General features: G+C 38.3%; 1 protein-coding gene across 2 annotated transcripts in view; it reads right to left on the bottom strand.

The window, feature by feature from the left end:
* Positions 1–22,163, bottom strand: part of KCNN2 (potassium calcium-activated channel subfamily N member 2) — a 177,445-nt gene that overhangs the window by 62,734 nt on the left and 92,548 nt on the right. For both annotated transcript variants that reach the window (XM_043547272.1, XM_027817824.3), the window contains exon 7: positions 14,907–15,325. In XM_043547272.1, the coding sequence (XP_043403207.1) occupies positions 14,907–15,325 (419 nt within the window). The remainder of the gene's footprint in view (positions 1–14,906; positions 15,326–22,163) is intronic.

The raw sequence follows: 22,163 nt of genomic DNA, 5'->3' as shown, positions 1-22,163 counted from the left end.
CAGCAAAGAGACAGGCAAAGCCTTAGCCTAGCTGAAAATTTCCACTGTGAATGTAGATGAGTGGAAATGAGAATGCAATCCAGAATCCCAGAAGAGAACTCATAACAAATAAGATAAATTAAAGGTACTCAAGAGCAAACAATCACTTGATAGAGTTGTGACAGACGTATTTAGTATAAAACTGCTGTCTACCTGCTGTGTAATACTGCTCACGCAGTCAGTCATGCTGTTGGAATGGATGTTACCCCAAGTAACAAAAATCAGTAGCCCAGTCAAATGAAGAGGGATTGTGAGCCAGATCCTGTTTGGTGTTGAGAGCCTCTAACACTCATTAATTGGAACACCATGCTCTGTTCCTCGCAGGATTGGGCCCTATAGCCATAATCAATATGACCCATTTTGTGACAGAACTGTTATGGACACAGTGATCCCATCCACCTAGACAGGACACTTTCTAGTGTATATAATAGAACTTGTATGCAATACCGTCAGTAGGATATACATTTCACAGCTGACTATATATTTGTTACTACTCCATCCTGCAGGCAGAGCTCAAAAGCTGCAATGACCCCTCATTAGCACCAATATCATGATTACAAAAAGCACAAGTTAAAGATATTACGGGTAGAAAATTGGTGTGTTTTTTTTAAAACAGCAGCATCAGAATTGGACACTACTGAGGTACTTCTTGGAGACACCATTACAATAGGCTATTAGAGGTTCAGCCCAGCTTTCCATCAATATTTATTACAAACAAAGTGTCTTTGTATGTTTGAGACTAGGAATTATACTTTATAAGGCGAAAAGCAAACATTTCCTTATAATTACTGTTAAAGAGATATAATCCTAAAACACCACATATCTTTTAAACAAGAATGAATAACTGAGAAAAATATGCACATCTTGGGCCTTGAAAACATCTGTGGGAAAATTTGGAACAAAGATGTTTAATGAAACATATTACGAAGGCTTCTTGATCTAAAGTACCTAGTGTAGGGTAAAGCTTTAAGAGGTTAATCTGCATCTACCAGAACTAATAGATGATTTACTTCTCTATGCAAGAGAAAATCCATTGCATTGGAAGACAATATTTTCATATAGGAATCAGTGTATAAAGTGTTGGGTTAATCCAGAAAGAATACCTTAAAGCTTTTATTTCTTTATAATAAAGATTTAAGGATGAGGCGGAGGATAACTAAAGTCTGGGGTTTGATGCAGATAGCACTCTTTGATGTGTTCAAACCATAACTTGCTCCCCCCCCAATCACAGAACTTATTCAGGAGGTAGGCGAATCAATCACTTAGTTCAGGAGACTATTTTTGAATCCACTTTCATGATAAATGGAAATTTAGGAGTATGTGCAAAGCACTAATGTTACTGCCCAAAGAAATGGCCAGCAAAAGGCAGAATGCAAAGCAGTCCAATTTATCAACACTACAGACCTGCAAAGCATTGTACAATCAGAGCAGAATGTTGTATTTTCACATTCTGGGCCACTGGCAGAAGCTGAAAACATTTGCATTTGTGCATATGGGGAATGATGCTGCATGCATTGAAGTCAATGGTAAAGCTTCCATTGACTTTAATGTGGGAAATATCAGGTGTACAGTTATCATGACTCCATAGGCAAGGCAAGTTAGTACATGACAGCACGAGCTGGGCTCTTAAGTAGGCAACCCACACTTCCCCCACCCCCTCCCAATTTGCACACAGGAATCTTGGCCCTTCATTTTGAAAACTAAGTCAAAATACAGTGACTTGAAATTTGTTACGTTTCAATTTACATTTGTTCAACAAACCAACCCCAAATGGAAAATAAATCTACAAATAACACAGTAGAAGTTTAACAAAATGTTTACTTCTGCAAAAGGCACCATGAACAGGGTCCCCTCTTCCTCTCCAGGAAAACCCTAGCTGGTAAGCCCTCTTTGTAAATTAAACAGCGCACAGTTCCGCCAAGGTATGCTCACCACGTGAACATGTTTGTCTCCTTCTTAAACGGCAGGTACAATACAACCATATAACAGCAATTATGAGAAATCCCCTTTCCTATTCCCCAGGTTAGCTTTTTATACTGCCTGCTTTCCTTTCCTTCTCCAGCTGGTTAGCTAACTACCTCATTAACTCATGAGGCTACCAGCAGGTGTAAGTGGTCTCTTCTACCTTAGCCACACCCAGTGCCTGGGGTGTTCTCAGTGACCAGGGTGCTGGCTTCCATTGAGCCAAATTTGAAGCTGTTAACAATACCCTGTCACAGACATCTTTACATTTATTTTCATATATGAGTATAGAGCTCTTCTCTGCTCTTAAATGTCAATTCAAGAAAAGAAGATATAGTAAAGTTATGGCTTCCAAGGGGTCTTTTTTGACTCTAGAAGTTGGTTACTACTTTGTCGGAATATAAATCAGTTGACAAGACACAGATTACTGTATACCAGTCTAATTTATTTAGAAGTAGCATGTGCTTGAACAAAAGTGCTAGATTGCAAAACCAAAGCAGATCTTATAACTTACATATGTACCATATCACTTTCTGAACTTCAGCAAACCATCATGGAAGCAAATTCTCAGCCAGACCTGATCCTTCCTGCCAAAAACAATGTCTCAACCGAGGCATAGTTTGTACAGAAAAGGTTTGCCAGTAATGTGTACAGTAGAACCTCAAAGTTATGAACAGTAGAGTTACAAACTGACTGGCCAACCACATACCTCATTTGGAACTGGAAGTATTCAATCAGGCAGCAGCGGGGAGGGGAGGGGGGAGCAAATACAGAACTACTAAAAAAATAAAGGGAAAGTTTAAAAAAAGAGTTGATAAGGTAAGGAACTGTTTCTGTGCTTGTTTACTTTAAATTAAGATGGTTAAAAAGCAGCATTTTCCTTCTGCATAGTAAAGTTTCAAAGTCAAAGTCAATATTCAATTGTAACCTTCTGAAAGATCAGCGAAAATGTTTTGTTCAGAGTTACGAACAACCTCCATTCCTGAGGTGTTCGTAACTCTGAGGTTCTACTCTATATGTGCTGTATAGATGCAACATATACTGGCCAAAGAATGTTTTTGCCAGAATATCATATACCAGTTCCCTGAATGAAATAAGCTATGCTGGTAAAAGCACTTTTATGCCAATACAACTACTACTACTACACTAGGCCTTCTGCTGTGATAAAAATGTCATAAAAATAATATCACAACCCTAACTTACATTACTATACTGGCAAAAGTATTAAGCATAGACCTGCACAGATTCTCAGCCAGTAAAACCACCCATTCCAATAGCCCGCTCACTATTACACAGATTCTCCTGTTCTAAATTCTGAATGTGTTTGGCCATTTGGTTTTGGGGTCTGGGCAATGGATTATCTTTGCTACATATTTATATGTAGCTTTAGCTATAGCTGTTTTGCAGTACAACAGGAAACCTACTTGAATTCAATGATCCCACCTCAAACACAAGGGGTCAAGTCCCTGCTGTTAACAGTCTATCCAGCTTGACAACACTTATTCCCCAGACTCAGTGGTAAACATTAACTAAAGGTGACATTACAGGTTCAAATATCAAACACTTATTTCCAAACCTATTTTAGGACTGGTCTCCACACAAGTTGCACTGCTGTAACTGCACTGGTTGCAGACCCGTTGTGCAGGGGCACCATTTGCTATGGGGCAAAGGAGGCAGTTGGTCTCTCCCCCACATCCCTCCAGCCTGGACTTTTCATAGGTCTATAAGCTTCAGTATGTCTTCCATGTTTTGCCCTCATTCTCATCTCTCCCCCACCCCCCAAACTTTGCAAGATAAAACATTTGTGATTATATTGTATTTGGTAACACAACTTTGCACCTCCCACCCCCAATTTTTGTTTTCTGAAATAATGTCCCTGCCATTGAGTGGACATTCTTGAATGGGTTTAAAAGTGCCTTTTATTGATATAGCTTAAGTTGATTCCTTAATTTAACTGATTCAACTTTTGTGTGCAGACAAGGCATTAGGGTTACTTCTTTACACATTAGCCACAGAAATAACTGACATTCGCAAGATTACTTAGGGCAAAGGTTATTAAAATCTCTGGTTGATATTGAAATTTTCAAGGTAAAAAATCAGCAATGCTGTTTCGGTACATAAAATAAAATCAAAAGCAAGGACATATAAGGAGTCCACAAAGCTGGAAAAGAAATCAAATTAAACTAGCAAACTGCATATTACTGCAATCTTGATTTAAAAGAGTGATTCTCAGGCAGGGAAGGGAAACAAGATTATCTAAAAATCCAATGTCCTTTTTCAGTATTCCCTTCGTATAAGTATCAGTGTTTGAAGCATATGAAATTTCTTCTACAAAACCCAGCTTCTTCTACAGCTGAACTGTGCAGTTAGGGCACAGGGTCAAATTCTACTCTCATATTAAAGTTAATGTATAAATGTCAGTTGGTCCACAGTCCTCCAATTTGGTACCACAGAAATTATTACTATGTTACAAATGTTGTTATATTATTTTTTATAGCTTACAAACTAGGTCAAGTAGCAGGAGAAAACAGATGGTAAAGCCTAAGAGCTCCCCATTTGAATGTAAAACTCTTTCCTAAATTAAGAGGCAACAAAAAATAAAGATTAAAGTGAAAGATTGTACTGAAGCATAAATCAGTTTATCATGTATATTCTACAGTTTTTCCTCAGGGATAGAGTCCTTCTGAGGCAAGACACTGCACTATTAAGAATATTTCACTTTAAAAGCAGTCAAAACAGTTTACGTTATACATTACGAAGGAAAAAAATTCTGCTTTGACACTAAAATTTGTCTTTGTTTGAAAGCAGACTTCAGAGATTAGAACATTGACTTTGAACATGGAATAAGGATATTATAGGAACATACACAATTTCCAATCTCCTGTAAAAAACAGTATCTGTCTGGGAACATGATCACCTTTCTTATTCTTTCTATGGGAGGAAGATCAACATATATGTCATGTTTTGAAGAATCCAAATTATATCAGACTTTTTTTTATCCTTGAAAGCAGCTGTGCACTTCAGTTTCACTCTATTGTGGTTTGGTAATGAAACACTTGTGATTTAGTTCACCCACTGTTTTGAGGCCCCAGAAACTTCTAGATGATTTGGTCCTGATTCTACATGAATTTACACAAGTGAAATTAGGAGTAGAACTGTGGAAATAACTGATTTTTCTGTTTACTATCAGTTCCAAACAATAATTAAAAAAAAGAATTAATTTTAAATCAACCCAAAATGGGGGGGAGGGGGCAGTGTCTGGTGTTTTTTGTTTGTTTGTTTGGCTATTCAAAAAGCTGGGGGGGATTGTTTTGGGTTAACAAAATGTTCTGCTTTCAGGCATTTTTAAACCTTTTTTAAAAAACAAAAAGCAAATGACATTTACAAAATTGTTGTAGCAGTGCCACCCTTTGCACTCTGTAGCCCAGCGGTTAAAGCACTAACCTAGGCTGTGGGTTCAAGTCCCTCCTTGGCCTGGAGTGGAGAAGGGATCTGAACCCAGATCTCTCATAACCCAGGAAAATACCCTAGCCACTGGGCCATAGGCTATTTGATGGCTGGTCTCACAATCTCTCCTGCTGAAGTTATTCCACTTTGAATAAATAATTAGTATTCATTAGAGCAGAAATTAGAATCCAGGTCCCCCACTTTCCTATACACATCCTCAGGTGAGCGCCCAAGCCACCAAGCCATAGAGTCAGAGTCATTCTCACTCAGTCTGGCCCAAAAAATATTGAGGTACTTCATGCAAAGTAGAACAACTTCAATAGGAGACACTGAGAGTGATTTACTGCAGAATACCCCATAGCCCAGTGTTTAGGACAATTTGCTTGAAAATTGACACAAATTCACAAAATGTTTCAGCCAGCTTGCAACTGCATTTTTCAGGGGGAAAAAAATCAGACAAGTTTTGTCCAGCTCTAATCAGGAGTAACGTCACTGAAATCAATACAGTTACACAAGCATAAAAACAGTGCAAGTAAAAGGAGATTCAGGCCCCAAAAGATTTTCCAGCTTTAGTTGGATTAAAATAAAAAATTAAAACAGACATTTTAACCAGTTATAAAATCTCCTACACTTAAATATTAAAGAAAGAAAGAAAAACTTGGGGGGGGGTAGCTGTTGTGTTGGATATGCCATTTTTTGGATTGGTTAAAGGCTGACATTGCCCTGGTTCACCAACACCTTTCCCTGAGATTTTGTAAAGAGAGAATGTTACTCACTGACACATTACTCCTTTCTTTGTGATCTTCCATTACAGTGAGAGTAATTCCATAAATCAAGGCTAACAGAAGAACATGGGGGAGGTTTAGATTGGATATTAGGAAAAACTTTTTCACTAAGAGGGTGGTGAAACACTGGAATGCGTTACCTAGGGAGGTGGTAGAATCTCCTTCCTTAGAGGTTTTTAAGGTCAGGCTTGACAAAGCCCTGGCTGGGATGATTTAACTGGGACTTGGTCCTGCTTTGAGCAGGGGGTTGGACTAGATGACCTTCTGGGGTCCCTTCCAACCCTGATATTCTATGATTCTATGATTCTACATGTCAGTGCAAAGTGTTCTAATTCATATTCCACTAAGTTCTGGCAAAAAACACAACCACCATCGCTCCAGAAGATAATGAAGTAAAGAATCTAAAACAGAGTGGAGTCAAATTCACCATTAGTATGAACTGGTGCATCTCCATTGCCTCCACTAAAGCTACATGAATTCTTCCCGCTTCAAGCTGTGCAACAACATGGTACATAGTTATTTCCCTTTAGCATTACACTGAAGGTCAGTTTCTTCCCTGGAACAGTTACACTGTGTTGTGTATGGGCCTTCCAGGATTTGTCTGCCCCCAAACAGGTTGTGTATACCATACAAGGGTAGAGCTTCAGTGATAACACCCCTTACATTTTTATTGTTGTTTTGTAAAACAACATCGTTGGTGTCTACTGGTAACTTTCGCAAATGGAAAGGACAGTTACATAAATGGTTACATCTATTTTTAGTCATTTGAAGTGCAAATATTTAAACAGCACTACAACTTACACTTACAGTAATTAACATTCACTCTGCAACATCCAAAACTAAAGTTGGAATGAAAAGAAAAATATTTGATCATTCATAGCATTGGTACAGAGTCATAAATCAAGGTGATAACAGGGCATGTTTGATCACTGTTGTAATGAATTTTTTATGACTACTTTTACAACCATTGAAGAAACCTGATCACAAGTAATGGGTTTCAATTTCAATCAAATCAAAAGGAAATAAGAGATTCTGCACTGAATGGACAGTGATGATAAAAATAAGAGAACAATTTCTTTCACATTCTTTTTGATATTGTTTAGACAGGTTAGCCGAAAAAACTGAAAAACTTGGTTTATTATTATTAGTAGTAGTAGTGGCAACATTTGTATTACTATAGCACCCAGAAGCCATAATCATGGATCAGGACCCCATTGTGCTAGGTTCTGTACAAACAGAAGAAGAAGAAGGTCCCTACCTCAAAGAGTTTATAATCCAAGTATAAGACAACAGATGGATACAGACAGACCAAAAAGGGAGTCCAGGGAAACAATGACAATATTGGTCAGCATGATAGGCAGTGGCCTCAGATCACCAGCAGCCTGACCACTGTCAATTTTTTTGTAGACATCTCAGCAGAGCACAGTTTTGAGGTGGGATTTGAAGACACATGAGGTAGCTTTGCAGATATTTACGGGGAGCTGCTCCCAAGCACGAGAGGCAGCATCGGGAGAAAGGGTGCGGGTGCTTGTTTGAAAATTCAAAAACTGGGCAATGGAAGCTGGCATCATGGTAAGAGTGAAGGTGGGAGTCTATCTCTGGATACTGAATGAGAGATTACAGGTAGAGTGAGAACAGATCATAAAGGGCCTTGAAAATGAAGACAAGTAACTCGTGTTTGATGCAGTAAAAAGGAGGAAATCAGTGGAAGGTTGCAAAGTGAGGGGTGGGGTGGCCAAAGGGGATGGCTAGGGAAACTATATTTGCAGCAGCAGCATTCTGACCTGATATGAGTGGGGCTAGATTGCAATTTGCTGAGCCTGGGCGGATGGATAGACATCCATAAGGATGTTATCACTGAGATAGGCTGAGATTTTAGTTTGAACAGAAGGAGACACATCTGGAGTAAACAGGTAGATCTGTGATTTGTCAGCATAGACATGGTGTCACATGGGCTATTCACCACAATGACACCTCCTGTTGGCCATCCTGGGGATTAGCTCTGCCAGTTGGTGCGTCCTCTTCATTATGGTGCCTCTTCCATTATCCTCTCATCCTGCAGACCTACCTCGCTCCAGGAACCACAGTGTCCTCTTCATGACTCGGCTCTCCAGCCGGGTCACCATTCCAGGGTAACCCCCAAGTCCTTCTATGCAAACAGTCCCAGGCAGTCTTCTTCTGTGGTGCCCTGATGATGCCACTTCCCCAGTGGCCTGCCCTCTACTCTGGGTTCCAGACCGGGGCCCTCAGCTCAGCAATTCTAGCCTCTATTCTCTCAGCCCTCACTGTTCCTTCCTGAAGTGCTTCCTACTCTTCCTGGTTTCCGCCTCCCCCACCCTGGGAGTACTAACTCCCTCTTCCCAGAGAGGGTTAGATGGACTGACTGCTTGTAGCCTTTCCCAGCTACCTTCTCTTTTCTCAGCTCCTGAGCTTTATAAGTGCAGCCTATTCCCACCCAGCTGAGCCTCCTTTAATCAACTCCCTATTCCTCCTCCAGGTGCAGCCTGGGCAGTTAATTGGCCTACTTGGCCACTTTAACCTTCCTAAATCTGTGTGGGGTGAACATCCAATCACAAATGGTAGCTGAATTTGTGTTTGTGAATGAAATGACCCAGAAACCAGGTGTAGAGGGAGATGAGAAGGGGACCAAGGACAGATCTCTGTGGACCCCCACACAGAAAGTTGGAGGGGAAATGAGAAGGATCCTCCTAAGGACATGCTGAAAAAGTGGTTAGAGAGGTGAAAGGAGAACCATGGAAGCCAAGGGAGCACAAAATTTCAAGAAGAATGTGGTCTACTGTCCGAGAGGCAGCTGACAAGTCAAGGAAAATGAAGAGGGAGTACTGGTTCTGAGCTTTGAGGTAGGAAGAGGTCATAAGAGACTTTGCCAAGAGTAATTTCAGTGGAGTGTAAAGGGCAGAAGCCAAACTAGAGAGGGTTGAGAATGGAACTGGAGGAACTCCAGACAGTGATTGCAGACAGTGTGTTCAAGGATCTTAGACATTAAAGGGAAAAGGGAGAAAGGGTAATAGTTAGAGAGACAAGTGGGGCAAAGAGTGGATTTGTTTTAAGATAGGAGAGACTAAAGCATGTTTGTTTTGTGAAGGGAAAGAGCTAGAGAAGAGCGAGAGGTTAAGCAGAAGAGTAAAGAGAGGGATGAGATAAGAGTGAGTGTAACAGACATAAGAGTTGGGTTAGGGTTACTGAGGCAAGTGGGTGGTTAGAGGAGGAGAGCAGTGAAGAAACTTCTGCCTCTGTGACAGGAAAGAAGGAGGAGAGATATAGGAGGGGAAGGAAAGGAAATCTGAGGGGAGGGGGAAGATTTGGATGAAACTTGTGAGAAACTGTGCAGAAAGAGGTGGAGGCCAGTTCTTAACATCACTATCAACTAGACTAAGATCTGCAGGCCAGGGAATAGATTTTACTGCATATATGTCCGGAGGATTATAAATATAATGGGGGCCCCAATCCTGATTAATGCATCTGGGAGCTACTGTAACTCACATAACTTCAGCCTCTTTGGTAAACATCTATATTACAGTCTTTAAAAATAGATAGATAGCCAATGCAGAAAACAGGGATCTACTCAGTTTACCATATGATATTAGTTTTGGTAGTACACATTACTGCCTGAAGTGGCATTCTGCTTTATATGTATACTTCAGAACAAATTTCTCTCTCACACCAGCAAAAGATATTGGGCACAAGTCATGACGATATTAGATATCTAAATAACTTTTCATCTTCAATGAGAATTTAGAGGCTTGACATGTCTGAGTTGTCAGTATGAAAAAAGGGATTCTTAGATTTCTAGAATTTGCCTCACACTTACGATTTCTAAGTTTCCTGTAGAACCTTTGAGATGACATCTGATTTCCAGAAAATAAGGTACACAGAAGTTCATGTATTTGTAGGAAAATGAAAGAATGTACAGCAAGTACAGAGGAAGTCCAACTGAACACAAAAAGAGAGCAAACAAATATTTGAATTAAATCAACGACAGGACAGGACAGAATCTGAATGAGGAAAAATTGTGACATAAGCTTCTTTGTCTGAAATGGCTTCACCGTCAAAAATGTCAAAAGAGAGACACACAAAAGCAAACAAGGTGCCACTGTCATTTGTAAGGAAAATGTAGTGGACCCAATTCTGTTCTCAGTTAAACTGCTGTTAATTCAGAGAAAATCCAGTGAAGTGAATGGAGCTACTCTGGACATACAGCAGTGTAAATGAGGGCAAACTTTGGCTCAATCTTTTTACAGAGATGTGCTGGAATATATGCAGAGCATATTACAGTTATGGCTGTAACCAGCATTCCATTTTAAACTCTCTTTTTGATCCTCCTTTGTGCCAGGAAAAATAATCTCTTTTCAGCCTGAAATAAAGGGGTTTTTTATTTTAATTTTTTTAAGTTTGAAGCAAATTTGCCAAGCCATTTTTCAATTATAAAACACTAAATATTTAATGTGTTTCTAACTTTTTTGTGGAGGTTGAAGAGATTTATATTTCACCTGTTGTAACTGACTGACTGCCGGAATGAAGAGCCATTTCAGCAACAACTGAAAGATCACTATGATGAAGATGGTAAAAAACTATTAGTTTCACACTTGAATAATGGATCCTATAAGCAAAGGCATTCATGAGTGTTGTAGATCCATGTGTCTCAAAAAGACAAATGATAAATTAAGCATTTCTTGGGTTGGGCCAGATAAAACTAAGATATATTTTAGGGAGCACATTCATGACAGACAGCTGTGCATTAAACTGATACCTGCTGGTGAGGTGTAGGTATTCAACACTATGCCACGTTTGCAGCCCTAGAAACCACAAGCAATCAGTCTATATGTAAAGACTTAAATACCTCCACCATGCTGATCTTCCATGTTCCTTTTGCCAGATTTTCCTGGAACGTTGCTAGACTGCCTACACTCAGTACATGTTACCTGCCTGCCCTTATTTTCATTCACACCTAATGCCCTCAAGGATGACCTTAAGCAGCATTCTGTAAAATGTCTCATGCACACACCAACACAAAAGGACGCCACCAACTATTGTTAATTTGCTGAGAGCTGACACTATGCTCAGTGCCATACAAAACACTGAGGGAGACACAAAAAGTGTTTAGACTAAGTGAAGCCAAAGGATAGTCAAAACAATGACTAATCTAGAGACAGAGGTTTCCTCCCCTACCATGAATATTCCCACTCAAACCTATCCATCATATTTCCATGAGGTCTATGATGTGACAGTCTCCAGAGTCCCAATCGGACAACCGATTGGTCAGTTTAAACCAAATAGGACTGGTTACCAGGCTGTCATTCAGCTGCTGCTTCTGTTGTAACATGAGCACTCAGGATTTTACAGCACTTACATGAAAATCTGTTATGCCTTTTCTGTTTGCCATTAGCTATTCCTGGCTATGCATAAACCTTCATGAGTGCTTTGGAATGGGATGATAAAGTCTAATATCCATTCCATGATTTTTATTATTTTTGGTGAGTCCTGTCTCCATCCACACTATTTTGCACTAACTGGAATAGTCAGGCAAATTGATATGGAGATATACAGTCAGAGAAACACAAAAACAACTTGCTACAGAACTTTATCTACCACTCTGTCTGTAGGAGAATTAATGATATTTGTGGAACAGAACAGTTACTTTTCCTTTATTTCATTATCTCTCATCAGGAAAATAAATCAAAATCCTCACAGAGTTTTAATTTCTGCCGAATAAGAATCTGCCTCCCCCCAAAACAATTAAAATGTTAGACTGCCATGTATAATGACAAGTAAAACTATAAGTTCTTTCTAATTGTAATGTTTATTTTCTGACACACTTAAAACAACCTACTAGAATACAGGTTCTCTCTACTTATGATGGAAAAATCAACTTAAGTAAATGAAACATGTAAATTTTTGCTAGGGAGTGAATCAAGCCCATTAAATACAGTTTCAGATCCATCCTCCATCTGGGGATTATAACTGCACTAACCTCAGAATAGATTCAATGATCTAAATTGTCTTTTCTATCTCTAACTACTAGTATATCTATGAATATATACAAGAAGATAAAAGTTGGTTTAAAAATATAGACGCCTTTTAGCATTCTGTGCCTGTGGCACTTTCTTACTGTACTTCATTATAGGGTGAGGAGCCACAATTTTTTAAATTTGACTAATTAGTAACTGGGCCAGTTACACTGATTCATTGCAGTTCCTCTATGAAGCATAATCCCTTCAGGAGAAATCTGAAGTGTAATGTGCAGGAAATTGGCCATGCAACTCCCATTAATGATAGGAAATGAGTATCCAATTCCCCATGCATTAGGCCAGAACTTTTAAAATTCATAATTACTAACAATAAGGAGCCAAACTAATCTCTCGTTTAACTCTATTGAAGGAAGTGCAGTTACACCAAGTATAAAGTTAATCCTAGGACTACGGTATGTTGATCTGGTGTTTTTAAAAATAATAAAAAAAAAAATCAGTGAATGATCCAGCCTGGTATCGCCATTCATTATAGTGCATTCAAGAGCTGCAAATGCAATTCAAAATTCACAAATTCTGTCACTGATTTTGCAGAGATTAAGACAAGACACAGTCATGATATATTTGCAGTTTTGTCTGAGTGCAATGGAACTAGATCACATTAGCAAAAGTACTCATATGCTTAAGTGCTTTTCAGGAACCTCACTATTCTCATTCAGTACCTTTCTTCTTAACAGAAACTGGCTTTACCACAGTGTTTTGAATATTCATTTGATATAGGGCAAATAATACAGTGATTCAATAATAATTAAATTACAGTACATTCAAAAACAATGGTGTTAAGTAGGAGTTGAATCTGCTCAGCTCCTCTTGGGAGGCTACTGGACGGTGTCCCAACTGAAGGGAAATTGGAGGCAGTATGACAAAAAAAGGGGACAAAATTGGTGAAAAATGAATTATGTTTGACGTTTATTGTTAACATATTCAGGAGGAGAAACTGACTTTTAATAAATAAAATATAATAATAATAATTTGTTCTACCTGTCCCAGCTGAGGGGACTATTTTGTCAGACAATAACTAATGTTTGTAGTTGTTGGACCCAGGAGCTGAGACAGACAAGGTAGATGAGGTAATATCTTTTATTGGACCATCTTCTGTTGGTGGAAGGTACAATTGTCTTCTGAAAAAGAGCTCTGTATTGGTCAAAAGCTATACCACCAACCCAAGTTGGTCGTATAAAAGATATTACCTCATCTACCTTGTCTCTGTCAATAAATAACATGATATGTGATCCTTAGCATGGTGTTTCAGAATATCCTCTGATGATGAGCTATTCCTGGCATCACATGATATACACTGTACATCTTCACCACAGCACTTGGATCATTGACAATCCAAAAGAACATACTGTATCACACTTTATGCCACTGTTTCTCAGTGCTGAGGTTTTTAACAGGGAAGACTGTGATAAGATAACCTCCATATTCAGTTTATAAAATTTGCCACTTTTCCCCTTATCTAACTGAGAGGAGATGTGGCAAGCAACTTTCAAAAACAACATGTCTACAGCAATTGACTGCCAGAAAGCAACTGCAAAATTGTTTTCAAAATGGGCACATAGGTAAAGGGCTACAGAGTGATCAGCAATTGATAGTGGAAATCTTGGAAATATTTTGAAGAAGTAATGAGTAATTGAAGGTATTTCAGTGTCGGCCTGAGAACCATGCTAGGCATCAAATCTTTCAGAGATTCTTCTTAACTGTGTCAATCAAATGGTCCTGTTCTACCTGTTCTCGATCACTCACTCACTCGAGTCCACAGTAGTCGGAAGTTACCCTGCTCATTTCTTTTTGTACGCGGTATTTTTGAGAAATCAGATTTTATGGTGTCAGTACGGATACTGATTTGTTCCATGCCTGTTCAACGTCCATTGGTTGTTGAAGCTTGAAACATAAAGTTAACGAAATATCAGGCTATCAAGTGCACTTTTTCTGGACTTCAGAAAAACGTGCCAACCACTATAACTCCTACCTCTTTCCTCTATTGTTATATTTGTATTTCTACCTCAGTAAATCAAGTATTTGTAAACATAAACAATATGCATTCAACCTAACCAAAATAAAAAGATCTGTCAATAGACTATATTGGGATTACACCTTTGATTTTTCATTTTAATTAAAGGGCACTAGAATTATGAGAGTTTTTGGAATCAATTTTTCACTGGCGTTTCCCATTACTGATGTATTTAAACCATTGTCAATAACTGTAGTAAACCATAACCTAAAATGACTGAGACCTAATATTAATGCAGAATTTTAAAGACTATTATTAAAAGTAATGTTTATGGCACTCATGTCCACTCATCTACCACTTTAATGTTCTAGGCTACTCATAATAAATCACTCAGATAAAATGAGAACGAAGTAAAAAATTCACATAACGCTATGGCAGAAATCTGACAATTTAAGCGTCCCTTTCAAATGCCTTTGAGGTCAAGTAATAAAGAATTCCAGAGAGCCATGATACAAAAAGCACAATACAACTAGCAATCAACATGCCCCAGGTACTGGAAGCCCCACTCCATTCAACATAAGATAATGAGATAGTATCCAAGGGATTAGAAGAAAAACACTTTGTAAGACATTTATGTTTCTTAAATATATATAAAAGGAAAAAGAGACTTACCTTTCACAAGCTCGGACAGTCCATGCAGCAATTATCCATAATGAGATACTAAAAACCAACAGTACAGTTCCCGGACATATTGTCATTAAAGTCTTCATAACAAAACGTGTATTGAAGTTTATCTTATTTAGTGCTCCAATGCTTCTAGATGAGGCATCTGTGAAAAGTTTGCTATGCAAAAGCATAACTCTGGCAATAAGATATAGTCTTAAGAACATTGGTATAGATAAAATAATATCCACATCAGCTGTTGTTGTGGATGGAGCATAGGAGAAGGCAAGCCGTGCTGTCCATGTGAACGTATAGTTCCCAGGTATGGGATGTATAGCACACACCAGTATTTCCAAGCAGATGAAGAAAATACGCTCGTAAGTCATGGCTATTCTCCAGTCATCTGCTCCATTGTCCACCATGAACAACTGAAATAATAAAATATGGTCTACTTTAGTAAAGGGTTTATAAACGTCTTTTTAAGAAAAAAAATATATGCAGTAGTTGGTCATTAGCAGCACTACAACTGACAACATTTGAAAACTCTAAATATGTCAAATACCATTTCCTAACCCAATGTGTTATGGAGTCAAAGGTATAACTAAACAACTCAATACATAATCTTACTTAAGCTAGAAAGAACTTTTATATAAAATAGAAATTGACGTAAAAGATGTTAATATAAAACTGAAGTTTATGCAAATTCTTATACCCTCTAATTGTAATTTTTTATTAAGGCCTTGCATATGCTAAGAGTTCTGTACATGCTTAAATTTTCCATAGTGTGAGTAGTCCCATTCAAATTGATGGGCTACTCACAGTATGTAAAGTTTAGAATGTATGAAAGCTTTATCAGGATTATGGCCTAAATTATGACTGCATGACATGAAATGTTAGGTCCCTTTCCTGCAATGCTTGCTCATATGCTTAACTGTAGCACATGAGTAGCCTCAATGAGTTCAGTGGGCCTGATCACATGCTGAAAGTTACACATGCTGCATAAGTAAGCCTTCGCGGGATCGGGGGCCTTCAGCACAATTCAGCACAAAAGGTTATCAGATACTTCACTATGTTTTATCAACTGTCACCTCCCAAACTTTACTAAATAAACACCAAACCAAACAAAAAATTCACTCTGGGAGTGGGAAAAAAATGATAACTATCATCTTGAGTTAAAATATTTCACATACAATAAACAACTTATGGCATCTCCTTTCTTTCATGATCCTAACTGGCTAAGTCCTTCCACAGGCAGACCTCCCACTGATTTGAATTGGAACTATTCAAGTAAGAACTGCAGAAACAGGTTCTATGAGCAGCTTTTCAAGAGGGAAAATAATCCATGACACTAGCAGTGTTTCATCAGTGATAACATCCTGCCATGAGGCAGAAAAAGGAATGGCTGGTACTGCAAATATAGTCTGAACCAAGCGGTTCACTACATGGGCAGTATGTAAAACTCCTTTCCATAGCTGAAAGATGAGAATCCTTCCTAACTAAGGTTGTTAGAGTTTTTTTAAAATCAGATTATTAAGAATTTTTAAGTTGATTTTTAAATACCACAATAAATTTCTAACAGGAAGCTGCAGGAGGACTATGAACATGTGAATGGTACCCTAAACCGTGTACAGTACCTAGCAAACTCTTCTTCACTGGCAGTGTCCTCGAGCAATCTCACCTCTCTTCACAAATCAAGAGTTTAAATGGTGACCTGAACTCTTACAGACTGCAAACACACTGTACATCCTCCTAAGAATTCATTCAACTTGCAGTTTAGAAAATGCCGCTGCTCTTTGGGTTAAGAAAGTGAGAACTATAAACTAATGCTATTACACTTGTGATGGCCACACAATTTATTTTAAAAGAAGAAATGGAAGACTACAGTTCATGAACTAATTGGAGATTGAGCAGTCCATAAAGTTGAAACATTCATAATTTAAACATTCAAAATTACAGTAGGTACAGAGCATAAGTTAATGTAATAATCATTCAACAAGTGTATCTAATAAATGCATAGAGTTATTTGCTGTTTCATTTCTGTCTGACTTTCAACTAACTCTTTTTAAAAAACAACACTGAGCACAGTTCACTTATAGTTCTCAATCGTGAGAAAGGACACTTAAGAAGACAGGGGTACATAAACACAACTCTTCCAAGGCATGACACATCTGATACTATGGTGATTTCACCAGAGCATAGGAAGGTCAATATTTCCACATGCTGAGTGCATGACCTCTGCTCACTGCTCAAGTACATACACAAGTACTTATTAATCAAGGAATAAAAATGGTTCATGTAGCTGGTTAATCACAAAAGTCAGGGTTCTATTGTTTAGTAATCATAAAGTGACCCATCCCCTGTCATCCATTCCCAGCTTCTAGCAAACAGGCTAGGAACACCGTCCCTGCCCATCCTGGCTAATAGCCATTGATTGGCCTATCCTCCGTGAATTAATCTAGTACTTTTTGGAACTCTGTTATAATCTTGGCCTTCACAACATCCTCTGGCAAGGAGTTCCACAAGTTGACTGTGCATTGTGTGAAAAAATATTTCCTTATGGTTTGTTTTAAACCTGCTGCCTATTAATTTCATTTGGTAGTCACTAATTCTTGTGTTATAAGAAGGAGTAAATAGCACTTCCTTATTTACTTTCTCCACACCAGCCATCATTTTATAGACCGCTATCATACCCCCCTTTAATCATCTCTTTTCCAAGCTGAAAAGTCCCAGTCTTATTAATCTCTTCTCATACTATAGCCGTTCCATACCCCTATTCAGTTTTGTTGCCCTTTTCTGAACCTTTTTGAGAGGTGCTTTTAAGAGATCCTTTTGTAGCTCTTCGCAGTCTGCCTGGGACTTAACTATCTTGAGTAGTTTTGTATCATCTGCAAATTTTGCCATCTCACTGTTTAGCCCTTTTTCCCAGTCATTTATGAATAAGTTAAATAGGACTGGGCCCAGTACAGGCCCCTGGGGACACCACTCTCCATTCTGAAAACTGACCATTTATTCCTATCCTTTGTTTCCTATCTTTTAACCAGTTACCAATCCATGAGAGAACCTTCCCTCTTAAGCAAAGTAAGCAGTCATAGGATAAGAGCCTTTGGCGAGGGACCTTGTCAAAAGCTTTCTGAAAATCTAAATATACTATATCCACTGGATCCCCCATGTCCACATGCTTGTTGACCCCTTCAAAGAATTCTAGTAGACTGGTGAGGCATGATTTCCCTTTATAAAAACCATGTTGACTATTCCCCAACAAATTATGTTCATCTATGTGTCTGACAATTTTGTTCTTTACAATAGTTTCAAGCAGTTTGCCCAGTACTGAAGTCAGGCTTACTGGCCGGTAATTACTGGGGTCACCTCTGGAGCCCTTTTTAAAAATTGGTGTCACATTAGCTACCTTCCAGTGATTTGGTACAGAAGCTGATTTAAATAATAGGTTATAGACTAGTTAGTAGTCCTACAATTTCTCATTTGAGTTCCTTCAGAACTCTTGGGTGAACACCATCTGGTCCTGGTGACTTATTACTGTTTAGTTTATCAATTTGTTCCAAAACCTCCTCTAATGACACCTCAATTTGGGACAGTTCCTCAGATTTGTCAACTAAAAAAAACGGCTCAGGTTTGGCAATATCCCTCACATCCTCAACCATGAAGACCGATGCAAAGAATTCATTTAGTTTCTCCATAATGGCCTTACTGTCCTTGAGAGTTCCTTTAGCATCCCGAGCATCCAGTGGCCCCACTGGTTGTTTAGCAGGCTTCCTGCTTCTGATGTACTTATAATTTTTTTTGCTATTACTTTTTGAGTCTTTGGCTAGCTGTACTTCAAATTCTTTTTTGGTAAAAATGAAATCTACCTTATTTTTTAATGCAAATATTTACTTTTTCTTTAATGCTCTTTACCTTCATCATAGATATCATTCTTATCTTTGCTTACTTCAGTACTAGCACCAACTAGTTGTGGTATGCCAAAGAAACTGCACAGACTAAGTTTCACATAGGCAACATACACAGAATATTGGTCAGTAAATTGCTCAAATACACTTGCCAAATTATTTCAAAACCTTCTCTACAGACTTTCTGAATAGCAAGCCTTTTATGCTAGATGTGGAAATGAAATTCTCTATTAAATACTGGTATGAAGTCAAATTTCTAAATTTTTGTTTGCCAAAATTGAGCCACTTTGTATTTAGCAAATACAAAGAGCCAAACTTTCCAAAAGTAAAGAGGCTTAAAGACTATAATAGAATTTAGTGTGCAAAAATGTAGTCAGAATCAGGTATTCAGTTCAAGGAACGATCAAATGGCTATTTCAGAGGCTCAACTATTTGGAGAGCCCAATTGTACAGAAACAACAGGTCAACAATAATGTGCCTGTCTGCCAAAGAGAGAGACAATACAGAAACCCCACATTCTGAATTTGAATTTGAGGAAGACAGACGTCACTTAATCTGTCTCTGTAACATATAAACAACTTAAATGTTTAGTTATACGAGTTTAGTTATTTTAGAACAAGCCAAATAAATGTTAAGCCAATAGTGGTTTAAAACTTAACAAAAAACACACACACCTTACAGAATTTGTTGATAAAGACAATAAGAAATCTCCTGCTAAAAGTCTATACTTAGAATTGCCATGGCTTTCTAAAAACAATACCTTAAGTCTAATTCAATTTAAGATATGCATTTGTAAAAGTAGACATTAAAATTTGATCTTAAAAATTCCATATGCAAGAAAAAATGTTATTGAATCACTTAATGTAGGAAATTAAATTTTTAATATCTTTAAAATCTCAGTATGGAATACATATTATGAAAACACGTCTATCTGTATGTCATAAGTGGAAGAAATCCATCAGTCCTATTCGAACTTTATGTAAGGAGAACTAGTTCCCTCAATAGTGCTTAATGGAATATATGTTATTTTTCCTCTCAATGATTTTACGTTTCTGTTGCTATCAATAAAGGTACACCTGAAATTTCAAAGGCCACCGAGATTTTCAAAGGTTTTGCCATATTTTTTTCACATTTTACGAAATTTGAAAAAGAACAAAAATTCTAATATTTGGCCCCAGATAATAGCAAAAATTCTTGTAGTTAGTCCCTAAGTGCCTGACCTTGCACTATTCAATTTCATCCCAATTCTTTTATTCCAGTTTTCAAAGTAATCTGGATCTTCTTGTATAACAGTCCAGCCCTTCTCTGTATTGGCAATACTGTCTAACTTTTTGTCTCATCTGCAAATTTTATTAGCACACTCATACTTTTTATGCCAAGGTCATTAATGAAAATGTTAAATAAGACTGGTCCCAAAACCAGTCCCTAAGGAACTCCACCAGTAGCCTCCCTCCAGCCTGACAGTTCACGTTTCAGTATGACCAGTTGTAGTCTCCCCTTTTACCAGTTCCTCATCCACCTTTCAATTCTCACATACAATTTCATAGGAAAATAAAGGAAATTTCTCAAGTTTTCTTGAAAAATGTAGATGAAAGGAAAATAGTAATTTATATTAGAAAAATCAGTACAACAGGTTTGCAGTGAAGAAGCACTTTCTCATTATTAGTTCCATGCAGAAGTCTGTATGCAACCATATTTAAAATCCATATGGTGGCAAAACTCCCACTGATTTTAATGGGAGTTTTGCCTGTGTACTGACCTCAGGATTCTACTCTACGGTAGGAGTCTGTTCTCTCCTTATTGCTCAGGCATAACTCATTAATTTAAAAGGACTCCTAAGTTAAATACATGGTTAATCAGCACCACACCCATGTAACTCAGAGAAGAAATGTGGACTGGTTGACTGCAGGATGACTATGAGCTGCCAATGTGATGTGGCTGTGAAAAAGGCTAATGCAATCCTAGGATGCATCAGGCGAGGTATTTCCAGTAGAGATAGGGAAGTGCTAGTACCATTATACAAGGCTCTGGTGAGATCTCATCTGGGATATTGTTTGCAATTCTGGTCTCCCATGTTTAAGAATGAATAATTCAAACTGGAACAGGGGCAGAATAGGGCTATTAGCATGATCAAAGAAATGGAAAACCTTATGAGAGAAACAACGAGGAGTCCGGTGGCACCTTAAAGGCTAACAGACTTATTTGGGCACAAGCTTTCATGGGTAAAAAACCCCACTTCTTCAGATGCATCAGTTGCATCTGAAGTGGGTTTTTTAACCCACGGAAGCTTATGCCCAAATAAATCTATTAGTCTTTAAGGTGCCACCAGACTCCTCATTGTTTTTGTGGATACAGACTAACATGGCTACCCCTCTGATACTTGGTACCTTATGAGAAGAGACTCAAGGAGCTTGCTGCTCTCTATAAATACATCAGAGGGATAAATACCAGTGAGGGAGAGGAGTTATTTAAGTTAAGCGCCATTGCTGACACTAGAACAAATGGATATAACCTGGCCATCAACAAATTTAGACTTGAAATTAGATGGAATGAAGTTCTGGGACAGCCTCCCAAGGGGAGCAATGGGGGCAAAAAGCCTAACTGGCTTCAAGACTGAGCTTGATAAATTTAGGAGGAAATGGTAGGATGAGATTGATACAGTGGCATGTGGCCCATTTGTGACTGTTTAGTAGTGAATATCCCCAACAGCCGCAGACAGGGCACTAGATGGGGAGGGCTCTCAGTTACTACAGAGAATTCTTTCCCAGGTTTTTGGCTAGTGGGTCTTGCCAACATGTTCAGGGTCTAACTGATCACCATATTTGGAGTCAGGAAATTTTTTTCCTTCAGGTCAAATTGGCAGAGTTTTTCACCTTTCTCTGCGGCATGGGGCCTGGGTCACATGCTGGTATGAACTAGAGTAAATGATGAATTCTCTGAAAATAGACATCTTTAAATCATGATCTGAGGACTTCGGTAACTCAGCCAGAGGTTATGGATCTATTACAGGGGTGGGTGGGTGAGGTTCTGTGGCCTGCGATGTGCAGGAGGTCAGACTAGATTATCACAATGGTCCCTTCTGGCCATCAAGTCTTTGAGTCTGAGTCTATATGAAGCATTTCAAACTTGTGGCATGAAAAATATTAATCCTATATTATTTATTAAAAAGCAACAAACTTTATAGACAATATTAGGTTTCCATCACTGGATATAAATAATGTAAAAAGTAACATATCACGTCTACTTTTATTCTTGCAACAATCTTTTGTTTCCATGTTCACACAATAAGACATTAAAATATGCACTTCACAACCCAAATTATATAAAAAAAAAGAGAGAGAGAGAGAGAGAGAAATTCAGT

This window comes from Chelonia mydas, chromosome 5 (assembly GCF_015237465.2).
Source record: "Chelonia mydas isolate rCheMyd1 chromosome 5, rCheMyd1.pri.v2, whole genome shotgun sequence".
Classification (NCBI taxonomy): domain Eukaryota; kingdom Metazoa; phylum Chordata; order Testudines; family Cheloniidae; genus Chelonia; species Chelonia mydas.
The sequence above is the reverse complement of the archived record's forward strand: the minus strand, read 5'-3'. Positions and strand labels throughout refer to the sequence as shown.